General features: G+C 40.9%; 1 protein-coding gene across 7 annotated transcripts in view; it reads right to left on the bottom strand.

Annotated features, from left to right (window-relative positions):
- Nucleotides 1-24,615, bottom strand: part of EXOC4 (exocyst complex component 4) — an 807,451-nt gene that overhangs the window by 767,799 nt on the left and 15,037 nt on the right. For all 7 annotated transcript variants that reach the window (XR_009600448.1, XR_009600449.1, XM_060414840.1 and 4 more), the window contains exons 2-3: nucleotides 17,877-18,066; nucleotides 6,533-6,727 (exon numbers count right to left, since the gene is read on the bottom strand). Coding sequence is in view for 5 of the 7 variants with exons in the window: in XM_027968812.3 (XP_027824613.1) it covers nucleotides 6,533-6,727; nucleotides 17,877-18,066 (385 nt within the window). In the remaining 2 variants the exon portion in view is untranslated. The remainder of the gene's footprint in view (nucleotides 1-6,532; nucleotides 6,728-17,876; nucleotides 18,067-24,615) is intronic.

Below are 24,615 nucleotides of genomic sequence, written 5' to 3'. Positions count from 1 at the left end.
CTCTAATACTAAAGTCAACTGAAGTCAATACTTTTGATAGGCATCCTCTGAAAGTGAACTGGCTTATATCTGACTACAATACCCAACAGATTAACACATCTGGTCACCTAAGACTAGATTTTGCAACAAACTGATCTTAGGTAGCTTACCAACAAATTACATTGTTTATCACTGGACAGTCAGTGGGTACCCACTGAACATATACTTGATGTAGGCCTAAGAGGTGATTGATAACACAATCTGGAATTTGTTCACACCAGATCCCGGAAACATGGTCTAGAACTTTGAGGTCTTGGTCATCCAACTATGCATGTGTTAGAGCAGAAGAGATGTGTGTTCTGAGAAAAATTCTCTCTCTGCCTGCAGGGATTCCTTGACCATATAAAATCTGGAGTGGTCTTTCACTCAGGGCAAGAAGAAAAGGAATCAGAATTGCCTAACTTAGTCCCACTTCAACTCTTAGCTCAAAACAAGTCCACCTCAGACTGGGTTTTGAGAGTCTAACATGGTAGCGATCACCACATCCTTTCTTACGGTATCAGTAAACAAATTAATTACAAACAGCATTTCTAAGGTCTTACTATGGATACTTGGTGTACCTTACATACCTAGCTTAATATTTCTGTTGTTTACGTTCTGTTTTTTTTGGCCATGAGGCATGTAGGATTTTAGCTCCCTCACCAGGGATCGAACCCACACTGCCTGCACCGGAAGGTGAAGTCTTAACCACTGAACCGCCAGGGAAGTCCAGTAGCTTAATATTTCATTTAATCCTTTCAACAACCCTGAGGGCATGCAATTACTCTCAATTCCAACTTTCAGCTAAGCCAAATTAAATAATTAGCCCCAAGGCATTCAGCTAGTAAAAGTCAAAGCTGGGATTCAAGCCCAGGTCCACCTGGCCCCCAGGAAGCCCCATGCTCATATCCACAGCCTTGAATGTTGTCCAACAATGGCAAAGGATCTTGAAAACTAAAAATATGACAAATAGTTATTTTTATCACAGGATCTTTGAAAACTATGCAATTAAGTAGCTGTTTTACTCTCTTTATCCCAAATGTGGGCACAATTTCATAGGGGAAGTGAAATAATTCCACCATACCATTCTCTCAGCAAAGCACTCTGGGACCTCTAAGAAGGCAGCCAACATAAATATGCTATTATAACTATTGTTAACAATCCCTATCTGGCTATACAGCTACGGATTCTTTTTTAAAAGGTGTTATAAATAAAAAAGACAAAATGATCATGATACATTCAAAACCTCTACAATCTCAGGAAGCCTTAGAAATGAAAAACTTACTTTAGTCACAAGCCTTGTGACTGTCAGCTAAAGTGCTTCAAAACTACTCGCACTGGCTTGGTTCCACTGATTGAATGCAATTATGAATTGACTTCTATAGGTTGATAAATCAGAACTTGTGTAAGTGGTTTTCAAAGCTCATCTGTGCAATTTCGGTTTGATGCAGACTTCCACCCAAAACTCTCCTTAAAAAAAAAAAAGTTTGTAAAAATATTAACTATCATGAAATACCTTCCTGGTTGGCTCACGCCACTGGAAAGAAGCTGCTATTCTTATATTAATATTTCTTCCCAGAATTAATCAGTCATTGTACATTAGAACCAGCAGCTGGAGTGTTTTGAGTGATAATGAAACCTGTAACAAGGCATCTTCAGCCGTCTTTTCAAGACAATAAGGGAATTAAAATTTCAATTTAAATGCAGAGGTTTGAAACACGCTTCACTGGCAAAATTACTTCAATTAATGTGAGTGGAATACAAAGGACAGACTGCAGAAATGTGATGCAGCAACCAGAAATTATGTCATTAATGTGCTTGCATCAACCCGGCACAATGACTGCAGAGGTCTAATTTAAACCGTACATATCACAAAGCTACAGGCTACAATATTAATCAAGTCTCTGATTTCAACATGACGAATACAGGCTTCTTGCTGGATCACTTTTAGCTTTTCATAAGCTAACAGCAGCTGTTTACCTTGAAAGAGGAAACAAAAGGCCAGGCCTATTTGCAGACAGCCCCTGTCATGACAATTTAATTATTTTATGCAATACTCAGGTTATCATATCAAAAGAAATAAATATCCCATCTAGAAGCTGAGTCTATAGCCATCAGCCCACTCTGATGGTGAAGCAGGAACTGCAGGAGCTGACACAAGCTATGGGTCACCACTGATTTATTTACTCTGGATTTATTAACCTGAGTAGGGATTAAATTACTGGGCATCTGCACCTGCCTTAAAATGGAAATGCAAAATCTTTTGATAAAAAGATCCAAGGAAATCAGAGGGGTTTGAAAGACGAGACTATTCTGCCTTCACTTTCTTCTGATGTCTTTTAGCAAAGATTTTCATTTGGACTCTTGAGATGCCTTAAGTAGATTTTACTTCTAAGAGCACATAACCACAGGGAAAGGCAATGTGATTATTTTCTCATATGAAGCCCAATAAAAAAGCAATTATAGACCTTACTATTTATTCACATACAAAAGGCAAAGTGAAGAATATTTCCAACTTTTTAAGCACATCTTAAATCCCACCTCCATGAAATCTTCATTATATATTAGGAAATGCTAACCCTCAGATCATGCAAAGCAACTACCTCATCTGGAAAACAGAGAGGATATCAGAAACCTCTCTCTCATAAGAGTATTGTGAGAATTCAGTGTTAACAAAGTAACATGTTTCAAATGGTACTAGCATATAGTGAGGGCTCAATACATATTAGCTATTATTATAATTATACTTTTGTTGTTCATTTAAACACTGTAGAAAGGAAAGGTTAGGAACGAGAGAACTTTGCCATTAAGAAAACAAAAAGATAACAAAAGCCACAAATCAGAGGGAAAAAGTCAGACCCAAGCTTGTAGAAAGGAAGTGCCCTTTTCTATTTATTGGTATGAAAGTCTTCCACAGAGCTACCCATTTGGCTAATCGTCAGTGAACTCTGACTATGTGAAGTGCATTATGCTAAGTACAGGGTAGACAAAAATAGGTAAGACATAGTCCTTGCCCTTAATGACCTACCATACAAACAAAAGCAACTATATTCCTGTGAAATACATGCAGCTCATGAAAATAAATCTACTCATGTTAAGCATTAATACAATGAATATATAATAATTCATTTTTTAAAAAACAAGGTAAGTATCTAATTACCTAGAGCATTCAGAAACTCGATGAAATTTGGGCCACGTCTTAAAGAATAAATCATCATTTTCCAAGTAGGAAGGATAAGAATTAGGTTTAAAGAAATGTATGGTTCATAAAAAAAGGAATCTATCCCATCCCTGTACATCATTAACAAATAACTAGAAATTATATTTAAGAGCCACTGCTTTAAAAAGCAACCAGAAGCTGACAGTCAGAAGTACGACTAACAAATACATGTAGTGTCACTAAAGGAGTACATTACTAAGCATTATTATTATAAAGGACATAAATTAAAATTTTAATAAATGAGAGATAGCCTGTTCACTGAAAGACAATATTACAAAGAAAGCATTCTCCTAAATTTAATCAAAATTTCATCATGTTGGGACTTCTCCGGCAGGACAGTGGCTAAGTTTCCACACTTCCTATGCAAGGCACATGGAGTTCCATCCCTGGTTAGTGATCTACAATCCCACATGCTGCAGAGCATGGCCAAAAAGTTCTTTTTTTTAAAGTTCCTCTCATGCTTTTAATGGAACCTGACAAGCTGATACTAAAATTCATATGGAAGAGTTAAAATGATAAATGTGTGAAGATAATAAATGTGTAAAGAGTAAAATTAAAAAATAAAATGTGTCAAGAATAGCATAGTTCTGAATAGCAAAGTGAGGGAATGTCTTCATCTGCTATCAAGATATATTATAAAATTATAGTAATTAAAACAGCATGGTTTTGGTGCAGATACAGACAAGACCAACTAAACAAAATAAAGAGATCAGAAACAGACCCATGCACATATGCACACTTGGTATGTGACCAAGGTGGAATTATAAACCAGTAGGAAATGAATTCAATAAATGGCTTGAGCCAAGCAGCTATACAGAAGGTAAAATCATATCTCTAGTTCATGCCATATACATTTTAAGTGGATCAAAGACAACAGTATAAGAAATTCTCTTTGTGACAGTGGGATAAAAAAAAAAAAAATTCTCAAAAGAAGTCATATAACAAAGGAAAAAAAGACTGAAAAACATTGTTGAATTAAATTTTTAAACTGTTTAATAAAAGACACCATAAACAAAAAGATACTACCAACTGGGAAAAGATATTTACAATCCATCTAACAAAAAAATTAGTATCGAGAGTACATAAAGAACTACAAACTGAAAAAAAGAGGAACTTCCGAGAATTGTCCCTCTCACCTTCACTCCTTTCTAGAGGTGACTGCCCTTTCTTCTCAGCCAACTCCCCAGGTCTCCCATGTCCCTCAATCACATAATTTTACTTAGAATTGACAATCACAGCACCCAAGCTCACCAATAGATCTTATGCCCATATTTCTGAATTAGAAGATTATTTTCCTCTGCAAAGCTGGAAAGATGTAAGATAATAGCTTACAACCCTTTTTCCCCAAACACCAAAACTCTGCCCACATATGGAAGAAAGTCTATAGAGAAAAAAAATTTTAAGGCAGGAAGACCATATAGATGGCCTTCCACATAGATGCCCGTTCTTTTAGCAGACTGGCTACATGGGTAAAGCAATTCTCTTACCTAAGCTAGCTAGAGCTGAATTTCTGCAACTTACAACTAAGAATTTACAGAAATATTTAATGAGATCCTTAAGAAAATAAGCTCAAAAAAAAATATGGTATCATTCATTAGCTCTTAAATAAATTAGCCCTTGAAGAATAAAGGCTAGTCCTAATATCTAAAATCCTAAAATGAACATAACACCAAAATAAACATTAACAACCTATTTTTAATATATGGCACTAACTTAAAAACAGGCCCAGTACAAAAAATCATGGTTCAAATAGATGTATAGATGCTACACAAATATATATATATATGTATATATAAGCTTATCTATTCTGACTGCTGAGTCTTGAATATTTAGTACATATATGCCTTCCTGAGTTTCCCAGGTGGCTCAGGAGATAAAGAGAATCCACCTGCCAACACAGGAGAGGCAGGAGACATGGGTTCGATCCCTGTATCAGGAAAATCCCCTGGAAAAGGACATGGCAACCCACTCCAGTATTCCTGCCTCGAGAATCGCACAGACAGAGGAGCCTGGCGGGCTACAGTCTATGGGGTTACAAAGAGTCGAACAGGACTGAAGCGCTGAGCCTGCATGCACGCATGCTGTCCTAACATAAACCAACAGTAAAGCCGAGAGGTGAGTAAATTTTTTATTGGACACCATATAGTCATTATTAAGGAAGATGACACTATAAAGATACTAAAAATAACCAATTATTTTGCCACTCTGAAGAAAAGACCATTATTAACCTCCTTCCATTGTGGAAATTCACTATCACATAACCAGGTTTTAATATATGAGAGAGTATCATGGCACATCTCATCTCTTGGTTATCAAGTTTCCTTTAAACCTTCTTAATACAGACTTCAAGCAAAATTCTTCTTGAAAGTCAGAATGAATTAGAACCACTTAGAGGATTTAACCTGTTTTGCTCCCACTAATTCCTCTCAGTGTTTTGTTTTTTTTTCCCTCCCAGAGTTGCAGGCAATCTAATTTGTTGAAACAAAGATAAGGGACCTTCACCTATCGTGGAAAAGAAAATCCAAATACAGTCCATCTGCTTCTGAGAGTTTCTGTCATCCCCAGACAACTGTGAGAAGGGTACAGGGGAGTTGGTGTGGAAGGAGGTAGAATGAGCAGCTCCCGTTCAAAGCCACAGGCCCTGAAGGTTAAGGGTTTTAGGAAGCAAGATTTGTATTTTTTTTTTTAATTTTTTATTCATTATCCTGACTCTCAGCCATGTGTACCACCAGCTGCAACCCTCTCTTGAATTTTCACTTCTAACTCACAAAGTAGCAGAGAGGACGAAGATACAGGCTAAAGGCTAGTTGGTGGCATACTTCTGCTGGACAAAGTTACTTCCAGAATTATTCCCCTGAAAATTACTTTGTTTCTTATCAACTTAAAGGAAAAAACAAAGACAAAACCCTAAACATTCTTTCACAGAATTTGTGCAACCTACAGTTCAGAAATCTCGGAAAGTTCTCTCTCATGCACATTTCATTCTTCAAAACGGGGCCCATTAATTATCTTCCTCTGACACTCCAACTAGCACCTCTCATTACCATTCATGACAGGTCCTGGCTTCTCACCATCATACTTCTTGCCATTGTTCCCAAGGCAGACAAGGTAAATAACCATAGCCTACCACTGCAAACACTGAAGCCAGGAAGAGAACCAGGCAGGCTTCACCTCCAAGGGCTCATGAATGCCCCGAGGGCACGTGCTTCGGGGAGTGAAAGAATTCAGAGGGAACAGAAGGAAGCACTCTTCTATCTGAGCAGAAACACCCAGGAGTGCTGGCTGTGCTCTTACCAGCATGTCAGTGGCACTGAGATAGTGCTTGCTGGCCATGCACTGTTCCAGCTTTTGAGGCACTTGCTTGATATTCTCGATTTCATCCAGCAGGTTCAGAACATGCTTATGTTCAATTCCTTCAATCCACAGCTTCCGAAGCTCATCTCGTTTGCAGTGCAACAGCATCTTGCATGAAAGCAGATTCTCTTTTACCTGCAACAGAACAGTTTCCATCTTGGGTCAGTGCAAAGTCTTGCCAGACTAAACCTACAGTGTGGTTTGTATTTTTCACCATTACCGCTGTAAGGAATGGTCCCTAGTTCTCACTGCCACCCAGTCTCCTGAGGCTAATCTATATGCAGAATTCTAATCCTGGTTAACACAGACTCACTTGCTTAGGTCTCCACTTCTCTGCATTCTCTTTCCTGTGAGATGAGAATTACTCCTAACCTACCTCCAAGTAACATAGAAAAATATTACTCAGGCCACAAAGAACTCTGAAAATAGGAAGTTCCACACCTAAATTAGTATGTCTAGAAGGGAGTGACTAATTTGAGAAACCACGCTATTAATCCTTCTCCATTCTTTCTGGCATATCTCCTATTCAGCTGATGAGTCACCCGCTCATCCTTCGAGGTCCAAAACTTCAGCTGAATTTTATAACCAAGGAACTGGAAGCTCATCTCAACTGACTAAAATGAAAGTAAAGTCAGCTTCCAGGAGAGTAGACACATCCAGAGGCAAGCATGAAATAAAGAGAATTAAAACATGCCAAGAATTTTTTGCCATGTATTCTGATTTTTAGATATTAAATAAGACAGTTGCCAGCATTCTCATAGATCTGCCCAGTTTGGCGCCAGCATCGGTAAGCAAAGCTTGATAACGAAGGAGAAGAGGAGTAGGGAGGGGTAGTCACAGTGTTCCGGACAAGTGCATTTTCACGTCCTACCCTAATTAAAAATTTTTTATTTTTATAGCATGATACAGTAAAAATCATGAGCTTTCACAATTTACAGAACTACTTTTATATACTCTTGATATTCCTTTACATGTGTCTTTATTTAAGTTAGAATGTCATATTTGTTTATAGTTTTGGTTTTCTGTTTGAGGTAAAATGTATACATGAAGGGATATCACTTGATGAGTTTTAGCAAATGCTTATACACCTGCATAATTCAAACCTTCATTAACGTATAGGACATTCCCATCACTCTAGAAAGTCTACCATGTTTGTAACAATTAAAATATCTGTCTTCTTCTACAATATTTACTGTCGTGGCACACAGACTCGCTGATGCTATTTTTTTTTTTTGATGATTATAAAACTAAATTTTAACATCTTTCCAAAAAACATGGAAAATAGGATGACTGAATGCTAAAATGAGAAGGTATATTGAGACAGTATCTAATCCAATCTTACAACTTAAGAACAACTTTTATCTTTTTTCAAATCATACTTATATCAAACCCTCCAATGTAAAAAGAGCCCTAAGTAAGGTCACAGAGAAGGCAATGGCACCCCACTCCGGTACTCTTACCTAGCAAATCCCATGGATGGAGGAGCCTGGTGGGCTGCAGTCCATGGGGTCGCTAGGAGTCGGACATGGCTGAGCGACTTCACTTTCACTTTTCACTCTCATGTATTGAAGAAGGAAATGGCAACCCACTCCAGTGTTCTTGCCTGGAGACTCCCAGGGACAGCAGAGCCTGGTGGGCTGCCGTCTATGGGGTCACACAGAGTCAGACACAACTGAAGCGACTTAGCAGCAGTAGCAAGTAAGGGCACTCTGTAATCTCTCCCGATAAGCCTAGTAGAATGACTTAGATTTTGAGGGCGTGACAGACCCCTTTAACAATCTAGTGAAGAAGATTCTAATGACCCCTAATCCTTCCTGCAATCCCAAAGAGATAGCGAAATAACTCCTTTTTAGCATAAAATACTAAGAAAAGAGAGAACAGAGAGGAGGGAACAGCAAGGATGGCAAGAAATCCTTGGAAACTGACAAGAAGATCGACGGCATCAAGCGGGGTTTGTTAAGACTGAAAAGGAAGCACCAAGATACTAAAGGCAAGAATTCAGGGTGGAGGGACTTCCCTCAAGGTTCACTGATTGAGACTCAATGCTCCCAGCGCAGGGGTTGTGGGTTTGATCTTCGGTTTGGGAACTAAAATCCTACATGCCACAAAGCGCAGCCAAAAAATTTAGCCAGCAGACCCATAGGTAGCAATTTATTTTTTTAAAAAAAGGTACAGAGCTGAAAGTATTTTGAGTCCTCAAACATCTTCATCAAACCACACAGATGTGTAATTTCCTCCCCTCAACCCTGGCGAAATAGGTTTACAATCTGAAGAAACTGAACTATAAAGAGCCTGGACCAGGAAATGTCAGCCAGCTGAGAGGAGGGAGGCAGGCACTGAGCAGGAAACAGCAAGATGAGGTCAAACTGGACCCACCAACAAGAGCCTCCTCAGCCCTCTCTGGACCCTCAACCTCCTTGCTGGGTTGGCTCCAGTAATACTCAGCTTGACTCTGAGCCCTGATACGGGAAACATATGGCTCTCCCCTGGGCAAACAACCAATTGAAAAGACCTATCAATGGTGACATTTGAAGCTCCACCAAGGAAACTGTTGGGTCCCTACCCAATCATCACAAGTCCCACCACATGCTCCGAGCTGTGTAGTCCACCTCCCTCCTCCACCCATGCAGTCAGCCACGGATCACCATACAGGAAAGCCTGTGATATGGAAGACAGGTGGGTGGTGAGAGGAGCAGGGAAACAGAAACTAAGGGAGGAAAAAAATTTTTGAAATCTATGATGAGTATCCCTTGGGGGAAAAGATATTACATCAATGAAACAAGAATAGGATGCTACTGGGGAAAAAAAAAAAAAAAACCTCAAAGAATGAAAACCAGCTCTTGGAAATTTAAGTATGATAGGGAAAAAAAAAAATAATCCAATAAAGGTTAAAAGAGACTCTTGAAATCTCCAAAGAGTAAGACACAGAAAAACAAAGAAAGAAAAATAGGTGAGAAAAGAAAACAGTTGATTGACTCAACAGGTCCAAATAAGGATACCAGGGGAAACAAAATGAGAGGGGAGGAGGAAAAAAAAAAAGATAAAATGTTCCAGAGCAAAAGATATGAATTTTCCAAATGAAAAGGCACACCAAGTGTTCAAGACAATGGAGTGAAAAAAGACCAAAGCCAGGGCGCCTTATCCTGACTTGCAAGAACACAAAGATAGAGACAGTTCTAAAAGCTTTCAAAGGAAGAAAAAAAAACCCACACAAAGGACTGTAAATCAGAACACATCTCAATAGTAACATTAAAAGCCACAAGACAAAGGAATAATATTTCTTCAAAAGCCTAAGAATTATTTCCCAGAAAAACTTCCAATCAAGTGTGAAGAAAAAATAAAGACATTTTCAGACATGCAAGCTCTCAAAAAAATAGACCTCATTTGTGCTACTGAAGGACACACTCCATCAATTACGAGGAAAACAAGAGAACATACAGGAGCCAGCAAAGGGGGAAACTGACGCAAAACACACACAAGGGGACTGTCCAGTCATTAACCAAGGAGAACAACGAAAATGCTACACAAGCAAAAACAGTATGCCGGGTGGCTTAGATGCAAACAGTTATGTCATTGTAATAAGATGAGCTAAGATCATGGCATCTGGTCCCATCAATTCACGGCAAATAGATGGGGAAACAGTGGAAACAGTGGTTGACTTTATTTGGGGGGGGGGCCAAAATCACTGCAGATGGTGACTGCAGCCATGAAATTAAAAGATGCTTACTCCTTGGAAGGAAAGTTATGACCAACTAGATAGCATATTCAAAAGCAGAGACGTTACTTTGTCAACAAAGGTCTGTCTAGCCAAGGCTGTGGTTTTTCCAGTGGTTATGTATGGATGTGAGAGTTGGACTGTGAAGAGAGCTGAGCGCTGAAGAATTAATGCTTTTGAACTGTGGTGTTGGAGAAGCCTCTGGTAAGTCCCTTGGACTGCAAGGAGATCCAACAGTCCATTCTGAAGGAGATCGGGTGTTCTTTGGAAGGACTGATGCTGAAGCTGAAACTCCAATACTTTGGCCAGTTGATGCAAAGAGCTGACTCATTTGAAAAGGCCCTGATGCTGGGAAAGATTGAGGGCAGGATGAGAAGGGCTGACAGAGGATGAGATGGCTGGATGGCATCACCGACCTAATGGATGTGAGTCTGAGTCAACTCCGGGAGTTGGTGATGGACAGGGAGGCCTGGCGTGCTGCAGTTCATGGGGTCGCAAAGAGTCAGACACAACTGAGCAACTGAACTGAACTGAATAAAATAAGCACCAGTTATTTAACCAAAAACTAGGATACAACTATACAGAAAGGATGAGGGAAGATGAGGTGAGATGGGAGGACTCAAGTAAGGTGGGGAACCAAAACTGGAACCTCATATACAATGTCTTGGAGAAGGAAATAGCTACCCACTCTGCTGTTCTTGGCAGAAGAATTCCACGGACAGATGACGCTGGTGGGCTACAGGCCGTGGGATCACAAAGAGTCAGACATGACTGAGCAACCAACACATATAATGTCTAAAATAGAAAAATCCAGAAAAGTAGAATAAGCTTACTACTTAGAAATATAGAAATACAAATATCTGGGGAAAAAATAAATTTCATATTGAAGTATGAAATTAGTTTTATGGTAGGATGAGGTAGGGAAGAGCTGGTTTTTAGTCAGCATTTGTGATTTTATTTGACTGTTAAAAACACATTCCTCAAGGCCATTCCTAGATCCCTCTAGGAGTTCTTGGTCCCTGGGTTAAGAACTCTAGCTATTAAATCCATTCTATTTTAAATCTTAGTTGAAATCTATCAAAATCTAATTTCCTATATTCTACTCATATCACCTTGGTTCTATACTTCTCAGCTTTTTCCTCTGTAATGGTTACTATGACAACAGTTAAAAATAAATTTTATGTCATACAGCACTCAACTAGGCTCTTGATCAAGAGAGTGAGGGATAAACTTACAGTGTGTCAGTAAAGCTTGGCAAACCTCCTTCTGATTGAAAAAGACCATTATGGCATTTCATACAGGATACATACAGTGTAATCCGCTCACTCCTCATTTTTGCTTACTAAATGGAGGAAAAATTAAAAGGAAGGCAGAATGTGTGGGTGGGTTTGGGGGTAGGAGAGATGGCACCAGGCTGTGTGGAAAATGAACATCACCAAAATGATTCCCTAAATTGAATTTAACCAAAGATGTAGACATAAGCAGCTACAAGAACTTTTAAAACTAAATTGCCCTGAGGCTTCAGCTTTTTGATCAGAAAGTCAGTTATAAAGAAATGTTCTTTTAAAACTTGAGGTGATGGAGGGAATACCCATTAGCAATAAAAGGGAAGAAACATGAATTTCAACACTAAGGATGAGCAAAGGAAGCCAGATGCAAGTGTGTATACTTCCAGAAGAAACAACAATATATGCGAATAGATTTTGTTTGAAGCAGGATGGGGTGGCGGCGGGGGGGGGGGGGGGGGACGGGGACGGTTATTGCCTGTAAAGAAGCAGAAGAGAACTCTCTGAGACAATGGAAACACATTCAAGGATATATACGTTTGGCAAAACTCATTGAACTGTACTCTAAAAGTAATGCACTTTATTGTATCCAAACTCTAGCTCAATATATAAAATTTTTGAAACAGGGAGGGGAGATCATCAGTGAATAATGGGAAGAATGGCATCTTTCAAATGTAAGAAAGATACCATATTCCACCTAAACTTTTATTTCTCAAATGCCTGTTCTTTTAGAAATGCGGTGACAGCATTTTAATTCCATTCTGATTTATCAAGATAGCCAAGATTAAAAAATTCTGTTACTGTTTCTTCCTTACATAAATCCATGAAGAGTCAAGCTTTTGAAATTGTGACATCAAAACCCAAGTAAAGAAACCCTTCCTCAAACACAAGTTTCCTCTGCTTCCTTAGAATTTTAGTAAGTTTATAGTTGCTCCAAATCACCTGTTCAGAAATAGCAGGAATTTCAGCTTCAATAAATGGTAAGAACTAAGTCACTTTAATTGGAGACTATTAGAAAAAGAGACAGTAAAGAACACAGGGCCCAACAGGTCATTGTGAATAGATATGAGATACAGAAAGCAGGAAAAAAAAAAAAAAATATATATATATATATATATATATATATATATATCAAATTTTGCAGCCCTGCCTTGGGAAAGATCAAGGGAGGAGTAAACAAACCAGGGCCTCTGAACAACACAGTGGGAGCATCTGATAGAGGAGGATGCTGATGGAGGCATGGGGGAGGTGGGGGGGTGGCCTTAACTTTAAAGTCTTAAAACCAGAAAAGCATTGAACTTGGATTAAGTACACGATAAGGCGAGGAGGGGAAGGCCTTTGAGTACACACTGCATTACCTGTAACAGCATCCAACAAATGCGCAAGCCCCTCACTGATACTGTAGACCAGACATACCCTGCGAAATTCCCTATAAACAAGGGACGGTAAATGGAAATCTAGCAATCAACACTATTCTTATTTCTAAAAGTATCATATTTTCTCTTTTTTGTAGTAAAAACAAACGTATATACAAGCATTTTTATGGGAATCCTCCTTGTGTCCAACCCACTTTTTCCACAGTCTTATAGGTAGTATCTCAAAAGAATGAGCTTCAGAAACACTACTTACTGCTCTGCTTAAAAGCCCTTTGGAACTAAAGATCTTTTTAAAATTACACTCAAACTTACTTTCCTTGCTTTTTGCCCCTTAGTTTTTCAGCTTCCAATTTAAGGACTTAAGTTCTGAGAGGCTCCACTCAACCCTTTCTAAAGGCAACACCATCTTTTTGAGCTGCTGAGTCTGGATACAGAACACAAATAGAGATACAGTTAAACTTAATGCAAAGGTTCCCTTGTGGTTCCTGTGACCACATTCATGACCCAGACTACTGCCTAGATCTTCAATGATGCTATCTCATTCTTGCCCACAGTGTACCGTGTCCACTTCTAGATTTTTTTCCCTTTCTCATACGAGTAGCTAGCGTTTTCTATCTTACATCTGGGCTTAAAATAACTTCCTACCAAAATCATCTTATTCTCCTGTGACTTTCTTTTTTATGTTAACTAAGGTTATTCTTTGCTCTAATTCCACCATTCAATGTATACTTTCATGTAAAAAGTCACAAAATTATTTTATTTAAATGTTAAATAATGAATGTTACATTACTCAGTGATTAAGCCCTAACAACTTCACTTTAATATTCACATATGGTTATTTCCAATTACAGGCAAGAAAAAGGATTTAACAGCTTGGTCCATCACCAACAGAATAGCCAAAATTGGGGCAAAATGTAAAGAGTTTGTGCACACATCACAACAGAGGCAATTTTCTGTGTTTTCCCTTCAGCCTCAGTCAGTTCAGTCACATCCGACTCTGCGACCCCATGGACTGCAGCATGCCAGGCCTCCCTGTCCATCACCAACTCCCAGAGTTTACTCAAACTCGTGTCCATTGAGTCAGTGATGCCATCCAACCATCTCATCCTATTGTCCCCTTCTCCTCCCGCCTTCAATCTTTCCCAGCTTCAGCCTACCAGCTTCCATAAGCATTAGATGAGTACTTAGCATCTTTAAAGAAATTTGGTGTCATCTCATCTACTTAGTACAGGATGAGAGAAACACTCAAATTCAACTACTACCAACAATCACTACCCATATAGCCCAAGTCCCCAACTCATATCCATTCATATTCATCTATTCTTGGTGTTGCTCTAACAGTCATTATGAGAGACACGGGTAGATCCGATAGATTCTGAGGCTTTCTAATGTAGTAACATCTCATTTGTACTCAATAATAATATATTCAATGGTAAGAAGTTAGGCCAACTATTTTACGTATCCACATAATTGATCTGATCATACATGGCATTTCATTTATACATTTAATCCTGAAAAAACTCCAAATGGGCTTGACTGATATAAAGAAGTTTGGGGCATCTGGAAAGAATCAAATCCATCTGTCAACTCATATATCCTCAAGGACAGAGATTCTACCAACACAAATCCATATGTGAAATACCAAGTGGTAAACAGTGTAAATGGTTCCATGTTTTCAAGCTTTAAAAGGTAACAAAGCATGAATGTGGACATCTTCATCTTCCCTGGCCCCCAGAGCAGCTAGAGTGGCCCTTTTAAAATGTTAGACACAGCTTGCCATTCTTATGCTCAAAACCTTAAAATGATTTCCCATCACACTCAAGAGTTCATATGCAAACCTTTACAATGATCAAGACCTCACGTGACCTGACCCACTCCGAGAAACCCCAACCTCCAGCTCTCTCCTCTCCCTCCCACTCCCCCGTCTCCTTTCCACTGTACTCCAGTTCCAATCTTGCTGCTCCCCCGAATTTCAATCATGTTCTTGCTTCAGGATCTTTCTGTACCTGATATCCCCTCTTCCTGGTGATCCTTCTCCGGGCTCTCCCTCACCTTCTTCCAGTGCTGGCTTGAATATAACCTCAGTGAAACCCTCCCTGACCATTCTATTCAAAAGAGCAATGCCCTGTTCTTTTTCTTTTTAAACACAGCACTTCTTTACCATCTGCTATACCTTCTTACTTACTCATTTATAGCGTGCCTTCCTTGACTAGAAGGTAAACTCCGAGAGGACAGGAATTTTTGTCTGTTTTACTCACTTCTATATCCCAGGACCCAGAGCAATGCTCAGCACAAACCAGACACTTAATATACAGAGACTAAATCAATGCTGCTAAATAGCATCTGTTTTCCTGTGTCTTCCCACTAGCATGTAAGGTCCATGATTGTACAGAGATTGACATTGTCCATTATATGGAAATCTAAAACAGATTTCAGTATCTAAAACACCACCAGCACATAGCTGGCACTCAACAAATATTTACTAAGTGAATCTTCATCCCATTCTTTTGGCAGAGAACAGAAAGAAAATTTCAACTCATATTCACACGTTCTCAACACGTTGCTTGGCTCTGAAATAATTCAATCCAATGAGAACCGAATCATCCCCATTTCTACTTTAGAAATACACATACCTTTATTTTGCACATAATCTAAAGTGCAATTAAAAGCCAAAACTGATAGGCAAAGATTAATGAGGAAACATCAGTGTTTCCTTGGTGATAAGGAATGGACTTTCGCAGTACAAAACTGTCCAATTATACAATGAAAACAAATTCCCTTTCATTTTTCCCCCCAAATTTTTCTTCTCCCATGTATCATTAAAGGCTTTCTTGAATAGAGATTTTTAGTCCTTTCTTTTTCTCTCCCCCACATTGAAGCTAATTCATAACACAGAGTTATGCGACATTTACTTGACAACTATCTAATACAATAAACACAAAATTTTTTGTTGTTTTTTCCTTTTGCTCTAAACGCCAGCCTACTTAAAATTTTATGAGGATGATAAAACAGACTGCGGCTACTAAAACAAGTGTGAAATCATCAAACTGAGCCTCTCTTTCTCGGTAGCAGCAAACACTCTTTGTCTGGGCAGAGATGCTATCAACTCAGAGCGACAGAAGGCAAGGCAGAAACCGCTGCAGTGCCTCACCGGTGATCAGGACACAGTCCCTCCAGGCAAGCAGACGAACCAGAAAGCACAGACACCAAGAGGTCCTGCACCCTTACTGTGATTACCGGAGGCAAAGCCGGCAGGTCAGCAGCTCTGTACATCCACTCTCTGACCCCTCTTGAGCTCAGTATACTGGGTCAAAATGGACTACAGTTTGCTTTAAATCTAGGGCGACTGATCTATAGCTTTACCTAGTTGCACAGATAAATCCATGGGATGAACTCGCCACTTGTCAAAGCTAAGAATTACAGTAGTCCTTTTGAAAATGCCCAGTTAATTTTAAACTGTAGAGAGGTCAGCATATTGCTGCAAAAAAGGTTAAGAGCCTACTGATTGGGGAACTGGACTCAAGGCTGAAACTCATATATAACAGCATTCTGAAAAGAATCATTTTGATACCTGCTTACACATTATAAGATAAGGTCTAGAAGGCAGGAAAGAAAACATGTGAGAAGATCGGAAGCACCGCCATCCTAGGCAGGTACATCCAGAGAATTCTCGAACCAATAAAATAGCACAGGGCAGCGCTAATCTTCACATGGTTCATGCAGCCCTCTGGCCACAGAGGTGCTTGGGAGTCAGCAGCTGAGTGCTAAGGATGGGACCCAGCATCAGGCTCTGCGTCTCTCACCCCAATACCCAACAAGAGGCGACTGGGATGCTGAGATTCTGCAAAATCTCATTTACAAAGAACTGGGGGGGGGGAGGGGGTGGCGGTGAGGGGAGCGGGGAAGGGTACTGCTTAAAAGATGTCTGAAAACCAGAATTCAAGGACCTCAGAGCAAGAAGACCAGAGTTCAGACCCTAAATTTGAGGACTGAGGAACAGACATAATTCTGCGGGGAAAAGAATCAGTGCTCAGTAAGTGGTAGCAATTGTTATTTATCAGAGAGCTGTCATACAAGGTATTAAAGAAGTGACCCTTGAAATACATAGCCAAGAACCACGTAACTGTGATGAGACAGTACACAACCGTTATTTGATCAATTCATCCTTTGGCCAAATGTAAAAATACTCCTTATGAACCCACTTTATTCTTTAGGAAGATGTGGTACCTGGGAACCAAAAGTTTTTCAAAGACCATTCAAAGAAGAAAGGAAGGTGGGGGCGGATGGAGAGTAGGGAAGGATGGAGAGAGGAAAGGAGGAGAGGAAGAGAGAAGTGAGAAAGAAAAAGTGAAAGAAAACCAGCTCCAAAATATGGAAGACAATTACAAAATGGAAATACATGCTTGTCACTACTGAAAAATATTCAAGAGTTTCAGTATTCATAAATACTTTATTATATATTTAAATAATTTGTGAGTTAGATTTTCTCAAAAACTACCAACACAGTACAATGACTGTGGAGAAAATCACAACCAACTTCAAATGGGGCAACACACTCAAAACCAAAATTTTTTTTTAATTTTCAACTGCTACAGCAATATACACAATGCGTGACTACATCTGATACATTAAAACGAGAGCCTCTAACAGTAAAAGGCCCTAGTGTCTTAGAACAGCTCCTCTTTCAGGCTTCCTCAAAAATCGTGGCAGAAGCCAAGGGTCAGATTTAGGGGAGAAAAGAAGCAAGGCCGGCTGCCCTCTGTGATCCTCTGCAGCCTAAGCTTAAAAAAAAAAAACCTGAATCACTCGTTAAGGTCATTAACACCACCAGGGAACCTCCCCCAGTTACAATACCTGGACCGATGGAAGATGCAATAGTCCTGGCTATCAGAGGGATGGAGCCTTACCTGCTTTATTTTGTTTCGGGAGCTGGTGATGCGCTCCGTGATGCTCTGGTACGTGCGGATAGCCGTCGTCAGTTCTGTATAGTGCTGTACAATGAGCTCATCCAGGTCACGGTCACACCTCTCATAGGCTTCTTCGAGGCGCCCCTTCTCGTTTTCTCTGTCTTCAACGTCATCACTGGTAGACAGGGTCCTGTTTAAGACAGAATGTATCAGGCTGAGTCAAACTTAAAAGCTGAAAGTAGAAACAAGTGGAGTTAAGTCAGCGAGAGCACATGCACCTAGGAAATGAAACAAGTTACTAAGGGAAAATATGAAACATTTGCATGGTAGATTCCAGCATGCTGCTGCTGCTGCTGCTGCTGCTGCTGCTGCTGCTGCTAAGTCGCTTCAGTCATGTCTGACTCTGTGTGACCCCATAGACGGCAGCCCACCAGGCTCCCCCGTCCCTGGGATTCTCCAGGCAAGAACACTGGAGTGGGTTGCCATTTCCTTCTCCAGTGCATGAAAGTGAAAAGTGAAAGTGAAGTCGCTCAGTCGTGTCCAACTCTTTGCGACCCCATGGACTGTAGCCCACCAGGCTCCTCCGTCCATGGGTTCTCCAGGCAAGAGTCCTGGAGGGGGTGCCACTGCCTTCTCCAGTAGCCTAGTAGGTGGATTTACATGTTTTCTAGATAAGGAATCTTCCCCTTCACTTTTCCCCTGGGCATGATCAGGAAACAGGAGGCATGAACTCTCTAAGAGCCTGGGCCACATCTCAATTTGTTTGAATGAATCCTAGTACGTGCATGTCCCTTACCAGTGACAAGCCTGACCAATGAGACCTAAGGACTTCTAGGAGTAGTTTCTTTCTAAGAAGATTAACAGGAAGCAAGTTCCTCTTCCCAACACTGGGTATCGTTACACAAAGCTCAGATAATCATACATTAGCCATGTGATAATCCTGGGAGGAAAAGCCAAGAGAAACACCACGCTACTGCCATCAAATCATCGGACCACTAAAGCAGCCGAGCCACAGCAGCCTTACCCCAGGACTCCTTGCGAGGGAGATAATAAATATCCATTGTTGATGTCACTTTCACTTGGTCTTTTATAACAGAGCCAAAAGCATACTTACTATAAAACTGCTTCTACACTGAGGAACTGCCTTCCAAACAGTTCATTCAAATGACCTGAATTTGGTACAGAGCCCCCAGCGACCCAGAAATAAGGTCATGGTAATTCTAAAAATCCATTACAACAGCAATATCAGACAGTCCCTGCATTTACTATTCTTCCAACAGCACTAACAAGATTGATATGAATCAACAATAAGCAGTGAATGAGATAGATACACTTATTAAAATCTTTCAATAACTTAGTTTGATACATGGGCCACAGAGCTTTGTTTCCTCTATTATCCTCCTTCAGTAATTTTTTTTTAATTTAGTGTTATAATCAGTAACAAAGAAACCTTTTTCTCTTATCTGTTGGCTGCCGTAATTTCGCTCCATTAAATTCCCTCAGATTTGTCAGCTTATACATTCAGCATACTTTATTTCATTTATCTTTTTTAATTTAGGGAGGGGGTAGTTTAGGCTCTCTGTGATGGATGCAATCAATTATAAAGTCCATCATTAGAACTGCTTTCGGAGATGGTCTGTCAGCAAATCAATCACATATTCCCTTCCAGATTTTTGTAAGCAAACTACTGTAAAACGGTCTTTTCCAAACTGTCATTTAGAGCAAAAGATCTTAATTCGTGACTCACACAATATATAAAACGTTATCTTCCAACTTGGAGGGAGATTCAGCAGGCCAGTCTGATACTAATCTAACCTCTAAAAAGAATTTTGTAAATGTGTTAAGGGATGTCGAGAGATGATGTCCAGCATGAAATGGGGGACAGGAGGGACAGAAATGGAATGAAGGGAAAGGTGACACTTGGATGGGCAGTGGTACAGGATACACCCAAGGCAACACACTGGGAACCCCAAGACGTGAAGGAAGGCCGTTACCACGCCAGATCCTGTGTCCTTCTCTGCCAATTGGTAAGCCGACACCAGACTACCTCGAAGCTTACTTCCAGGAAGAAAATAGCACAGAAGCATTTAGCTAATTAAGTACATCAGAGTAGAGACCTTGGGGCTGGGGGGAGTCTTGGTTTCAAAGCTAGAGCAACCAATACTACTTGCAATATTTGGGTACAGGGTGGCTGAGCATGTCATCATGCTGTTTGTATGATACATAACTTTGCTCTTTAAATCTGAAATCTTCCAGGCTGTTAATCTCGAGTAAAGCACAATCAGAAAATGCCTTCAATTTATCAACTGTCCCAAAGGGAAGAGTTCCTAGATATTTAACTATTAGTTCCCCCTTTTCGCAGCAAACAACCAGACTTTTTTCAAAGCTACACTCAGTCAGTTTGCCATCTTTATGAGGCTTTGCAGGATTTCCTCCCCACCATCTGCAGAAGGAAACCTGCCAAGCATTTGACATCGTTCACATTTACTAGTACAACTACCACCAAGGAAAAATGTCGGGGCTGAGAGACCATCTTCTTGGGCATCAGCTGTCACGGTAACACATCACCACACATCAGGGACGATTCAGAAAACCGAAAGGGTTACTGAAATGAAGATGAGAGCAAACTGGGTCTCTAAGCGGGTTTCGGTTCCTATGTTCATTTTCAGAAAAAAATATCTGTAAAAGGAAACACCCTCTGCCATGTTTTGCCTCCACATCCAAAATTCATCCTCTAGATGTAAACTGGGCTGAATGACATTTACCTTTAGTCAAAAATTTCTTGCATAAGAGCACTGTGAGAGGACAAAACCATTCAAGTTTTGTTTGTGCTTTGGGGTTTCTGTATGTGCAGCATTTTTAAAGTCTTTATTGAATGTTATAATACTGCTTCTGTTTTATGTTCTTTTATCTGGAAGCATGTGGAATCTTACTTCCCCAACCAGGCATTGAACCCACACCGCCTGGATCGGAAGTGCAGAGTCTTAACCACTGGACCACCACAGAAGTCCTTAAAGTGTTTTGTTTTTTAGTTAGAGAAAAGGAAAGCAGCAATAATAATAGCCACTAATATCTAGAGAGGCTGCACATTTTATAGAAACTATGTTCCATCCACAGAACCACCCACTGGACTGGGTCCTGTTAACATACTTCCTCTCCCTTTTCACAGATGCCATAGCTGAGATTTAACATGGTAAATTTGCCCCATCTCACACAATGAGGGTAAGGGCTAGGGTGAGCATGTATGCTCACTGGCTCACTTGTGTCCGACTCTTTGCAACCCCATGGACTGTAGCCCACCAGACTCCTCTGTCCATGGAATTTCCCAGGTGAGAATACGGGAGTGGGTTGCATTTTCTACTCCAGGGCATCTTCCCGACCCAGGGATCACACCCGAGCCTCTTGCCTCTCCTCCAGTGGCAAGCGGATTCTTCACCGCTGTGCCACCTGGGAAGCCTAAGGCAGAGTACAGGAATTCAAATTCCACATCAGTCTGTTTCCAGATTACACTCCTATCTCTTACAGATTTGTGGGCTACTCTGCAATCAAACTGTTTGGGTTGGAATCCACCGCTGCTGCCCACGTGACCTCGGTCACAGTATCTCCTTTTGCCCACCTATAAAATGGAGACAGTAAGCATACCTTCCTTATAGAGTTGCGGGTGAGAATTGGATGAAATTAAACAAGGCCTGGCATATCGCTAGCACTCCATAAAAAAGGCTGGTGGCTGCCATTGTTGTAGTGATAGTAGTGACTGTAGTAAAGGCAGTAGCAGTTTTCCAATGTCATAGAAAGGGCATCCTTTAGAGACAAAGGTTCAGATTTCCTCACCCCCAAATACTGGATCATTAGGCACTGGGAATGAGGTCTGACCTCCCTTTCACTTTACTCCTCCTTAATGCCAAAAACTGTGAAGAGTCGGAGACTTTATTCTACTTAGAAGCTAATGAGTTAGCCTGCCACAGTTTCGTGGGTGCTGGGAGAAGTCACAAAACTCCTGGGTGGGTCAGAAGCCAGGGGCTTCATTAGTCCTAGCACAGCAAGTAGCAAGAGCATCAGCATGTCTGTAACAGACTCCTTGCCCCCAAGTCCCACGGGCAGTGGGAAGATGGGCCCAGATGGATGCCTGCGGAGTTGCTGAACAGGACTCTGAGCTTTGAAAACTGAAGTTTTTACACTGGAGAGTAAACATGCCTGCCATTTGCTCTGGAGGGAAGATTTTCTCTACCTTTTCAACAGGTCAAACAAACATCCTAAGAGTCTGTTAAAACAAAGGGCACCCATACTTTGCTCACAAGAATCTCAGAAACATCACCTTCCCAAGCAGAACTGTCCCTCAACAAAAATGAAATCTGATTGGGTTCCTCCAGGGACTGCATGGTGTCGAGCAATAGTCGACCATCAACAAAGACTCATTTCCAACCTGTTTTCAACAAAATGAGGCCAGAAAGACAACACCTCACACAATAAATATCTGCAAAATGAGTGAATGGTAGACCATAAGAGCAGACTAATTCTGGGGAGACAGTCCCCACATATGCTACTGAAACCCAGAGAATTTCAGTGTGGGATTATCCTACCGTAAGTGGGTCACTTGACCTGAACTGACAGCAGGATGGAAGAGAGGGCTTGTGATTGAGCTCACCCTGCCAGCCAGGTCAGGAACCTTTCCTTGGCCTGCTAAGCCTCTGGGTAAAGAAAAGATCACTCGCTCACAAACCCACTCCCCACAATTCTGAACTGTTCTACTTCTTACAAGGTCTTTCATTAAAACAAAATCCTCCCCTTCGTAATTTCTACCCATTGATGCTGAGGGGGAAAAAGTGAAAGTGTTATTCGCGCAGTCGCGCTGGAGTCTGTGACCCCATGGACTGTAGCCCACCAGGCTCCTCTGTCCATGGGATTCTCCAGGAAAAAATACTGGAAGGGGTTGCCACTTCCTTCTTCAGGCTGCTGCTGCTGAGTCACTTCAGTCGTGTCCGACTCTGTGCGACCCCACAGACTGCAGCCCACCAGGCTCCCCCGTCCCTGGGATTCTCCAGGCAAGAACACTGGAGTGGGTTGCCATTTCCTTCTCCAATGAATGAAAGTGAAAAGTGAAAGGGAAGTCACTCAGTCGTGTCTGACTCTTCGCGACCCCATGGACTGTAGCCCACCAGGCTCCTCCATCCATGGGATTTGCCAGGCAAGAGTACTGGAGTGGGGTGCCACTGCCTGCTCCATCCTTCTTCAGGGGAACTTCCCAACTCGGGGACAGACGATTCTTTACCCACTGGTCCTAGTTCTGCCTTTTTCAGCAACTTAAGTCTATTCCCTCTTTCATGAAGTCTCTCTTGAAACAGTAAAGGACTCTAATACTTTCTCACGTTCAACAGCTCCAGTTTCTTCATCCATTTCTTCCACAGCATGGAAGCCCGCCAGCCTTCTTAATTTCTTCTGAAGTCCCCTCGAAAGCAAGTGACACTCACACATAGGCCTTCCTGCGTTACTCTCTGTGGTTTATATATACTAACTTATTTCAGACAACAGCCTGTGAAGGAGGTGCCATTGTTCTCTTTTTACATATGAGGAGTCAGAGTTGTGCGTTTGAGGCACAGAACTTTTAAGTTGCAGAGCCAGGCCTCAAACCTGGATAGTCTGGTCCTTAGAAGGTTCCCCTACCCTACCCCTCAAGATGTGGTACTCACAACTGACACAACACACTCCTAGTATAGCCTGACCATCCAAACATAAAGGGGTTTTATAGCCCATAAATTAGAGCACTCTATTTCTAACAATGTAACCTAAAACTACATAGCATTTTTGTAAATACTGAGTCCAAAAATGATCCAAGATCCTTTGGACAGTAACTGCTGACAATCCAGCTTTCACTCTTCCTCTGCTTAGGAGATGTGAAAACTCAAAGCACAGATTTACAGGACTTCCTGGGTCCCACCATTCTGGGTAAAGAGGATCAAAGCGTGGCACAGAGTATAAGCTACTGATTATCGATTCTACAAACAATGAAGTGGTTATCTTGTACACACAGTTTAAGGTAACACTCAAAATGGTCCTGCGAGACAGTATCATCACCTTTTTACAAGTCAGGAATCAAGGGAACAGAGAGGTAAAGCAGCTCGCACAAATGTGCACAGCTAACATCAGAAATGAAAGTGGAGAATAACGTCAAAATCCACGGCCTTCCCACTATACATGTTATGAAACCTACCTTTCCTGGCTTCAGCCGCTGGGCTGCAGGACTGCACCCTAATCAAGCTACAGTCCACATGTGGAGAGAGGGGCGGACAGCCAAGAGATGTCAGGGGGGCACCCGGCAGCTTTTTTAGTATTAACAGTAACAGTCTTGAATGTGAACAGAAGGTTTAAAAAGCATGACCTAATAGAAGCCATGGAACAGAGGAAAAACTACTTGAAGCTGCCATCCCAAGACGCTTTCAAGATACGGAATCATTCTTCAGAACTTTTTCCATTCCTATCTCAAAGTCATTATGCTTTACAAACTATTGCTAAGTTCATGAGAGTCGCTCAGTCATGTCCAACTCTTTGTGACCCAGTGGGCTATCCAGTCCATGGAGGGGCATAAAAGCATAGATTTCAGTTAAACTGGACACACACATTTCTGGATCACTAAGAATTTTTCATTAAGACAGCTCTGGCATTTGCATGATGAATTATATCACTGGCTGTGACTCATTAATCCCAGGAAAGAATTTATTAATTAATCCCAGGAAGGAATTTA

This window comes from Ovis aries, chromosome 4, assembly GCF_016772045.2.
Source record: "Ovis aries strain OAR_USU_Benz2616 breed Rambouillet chromosome 4, ARS-UI_Ramb_v3.0, whole genome shotgun sequence".
In the NCBI taxonomy this organism is placed as follows: Eukaryota; Metazoa; Chordata; class Mammalia; order Artiodactyla; family Bovidae; genus Ovis; species Ovis aries.
This window is presented reverse-complemented; position numbering and strand designations above follow the sequence as displayed.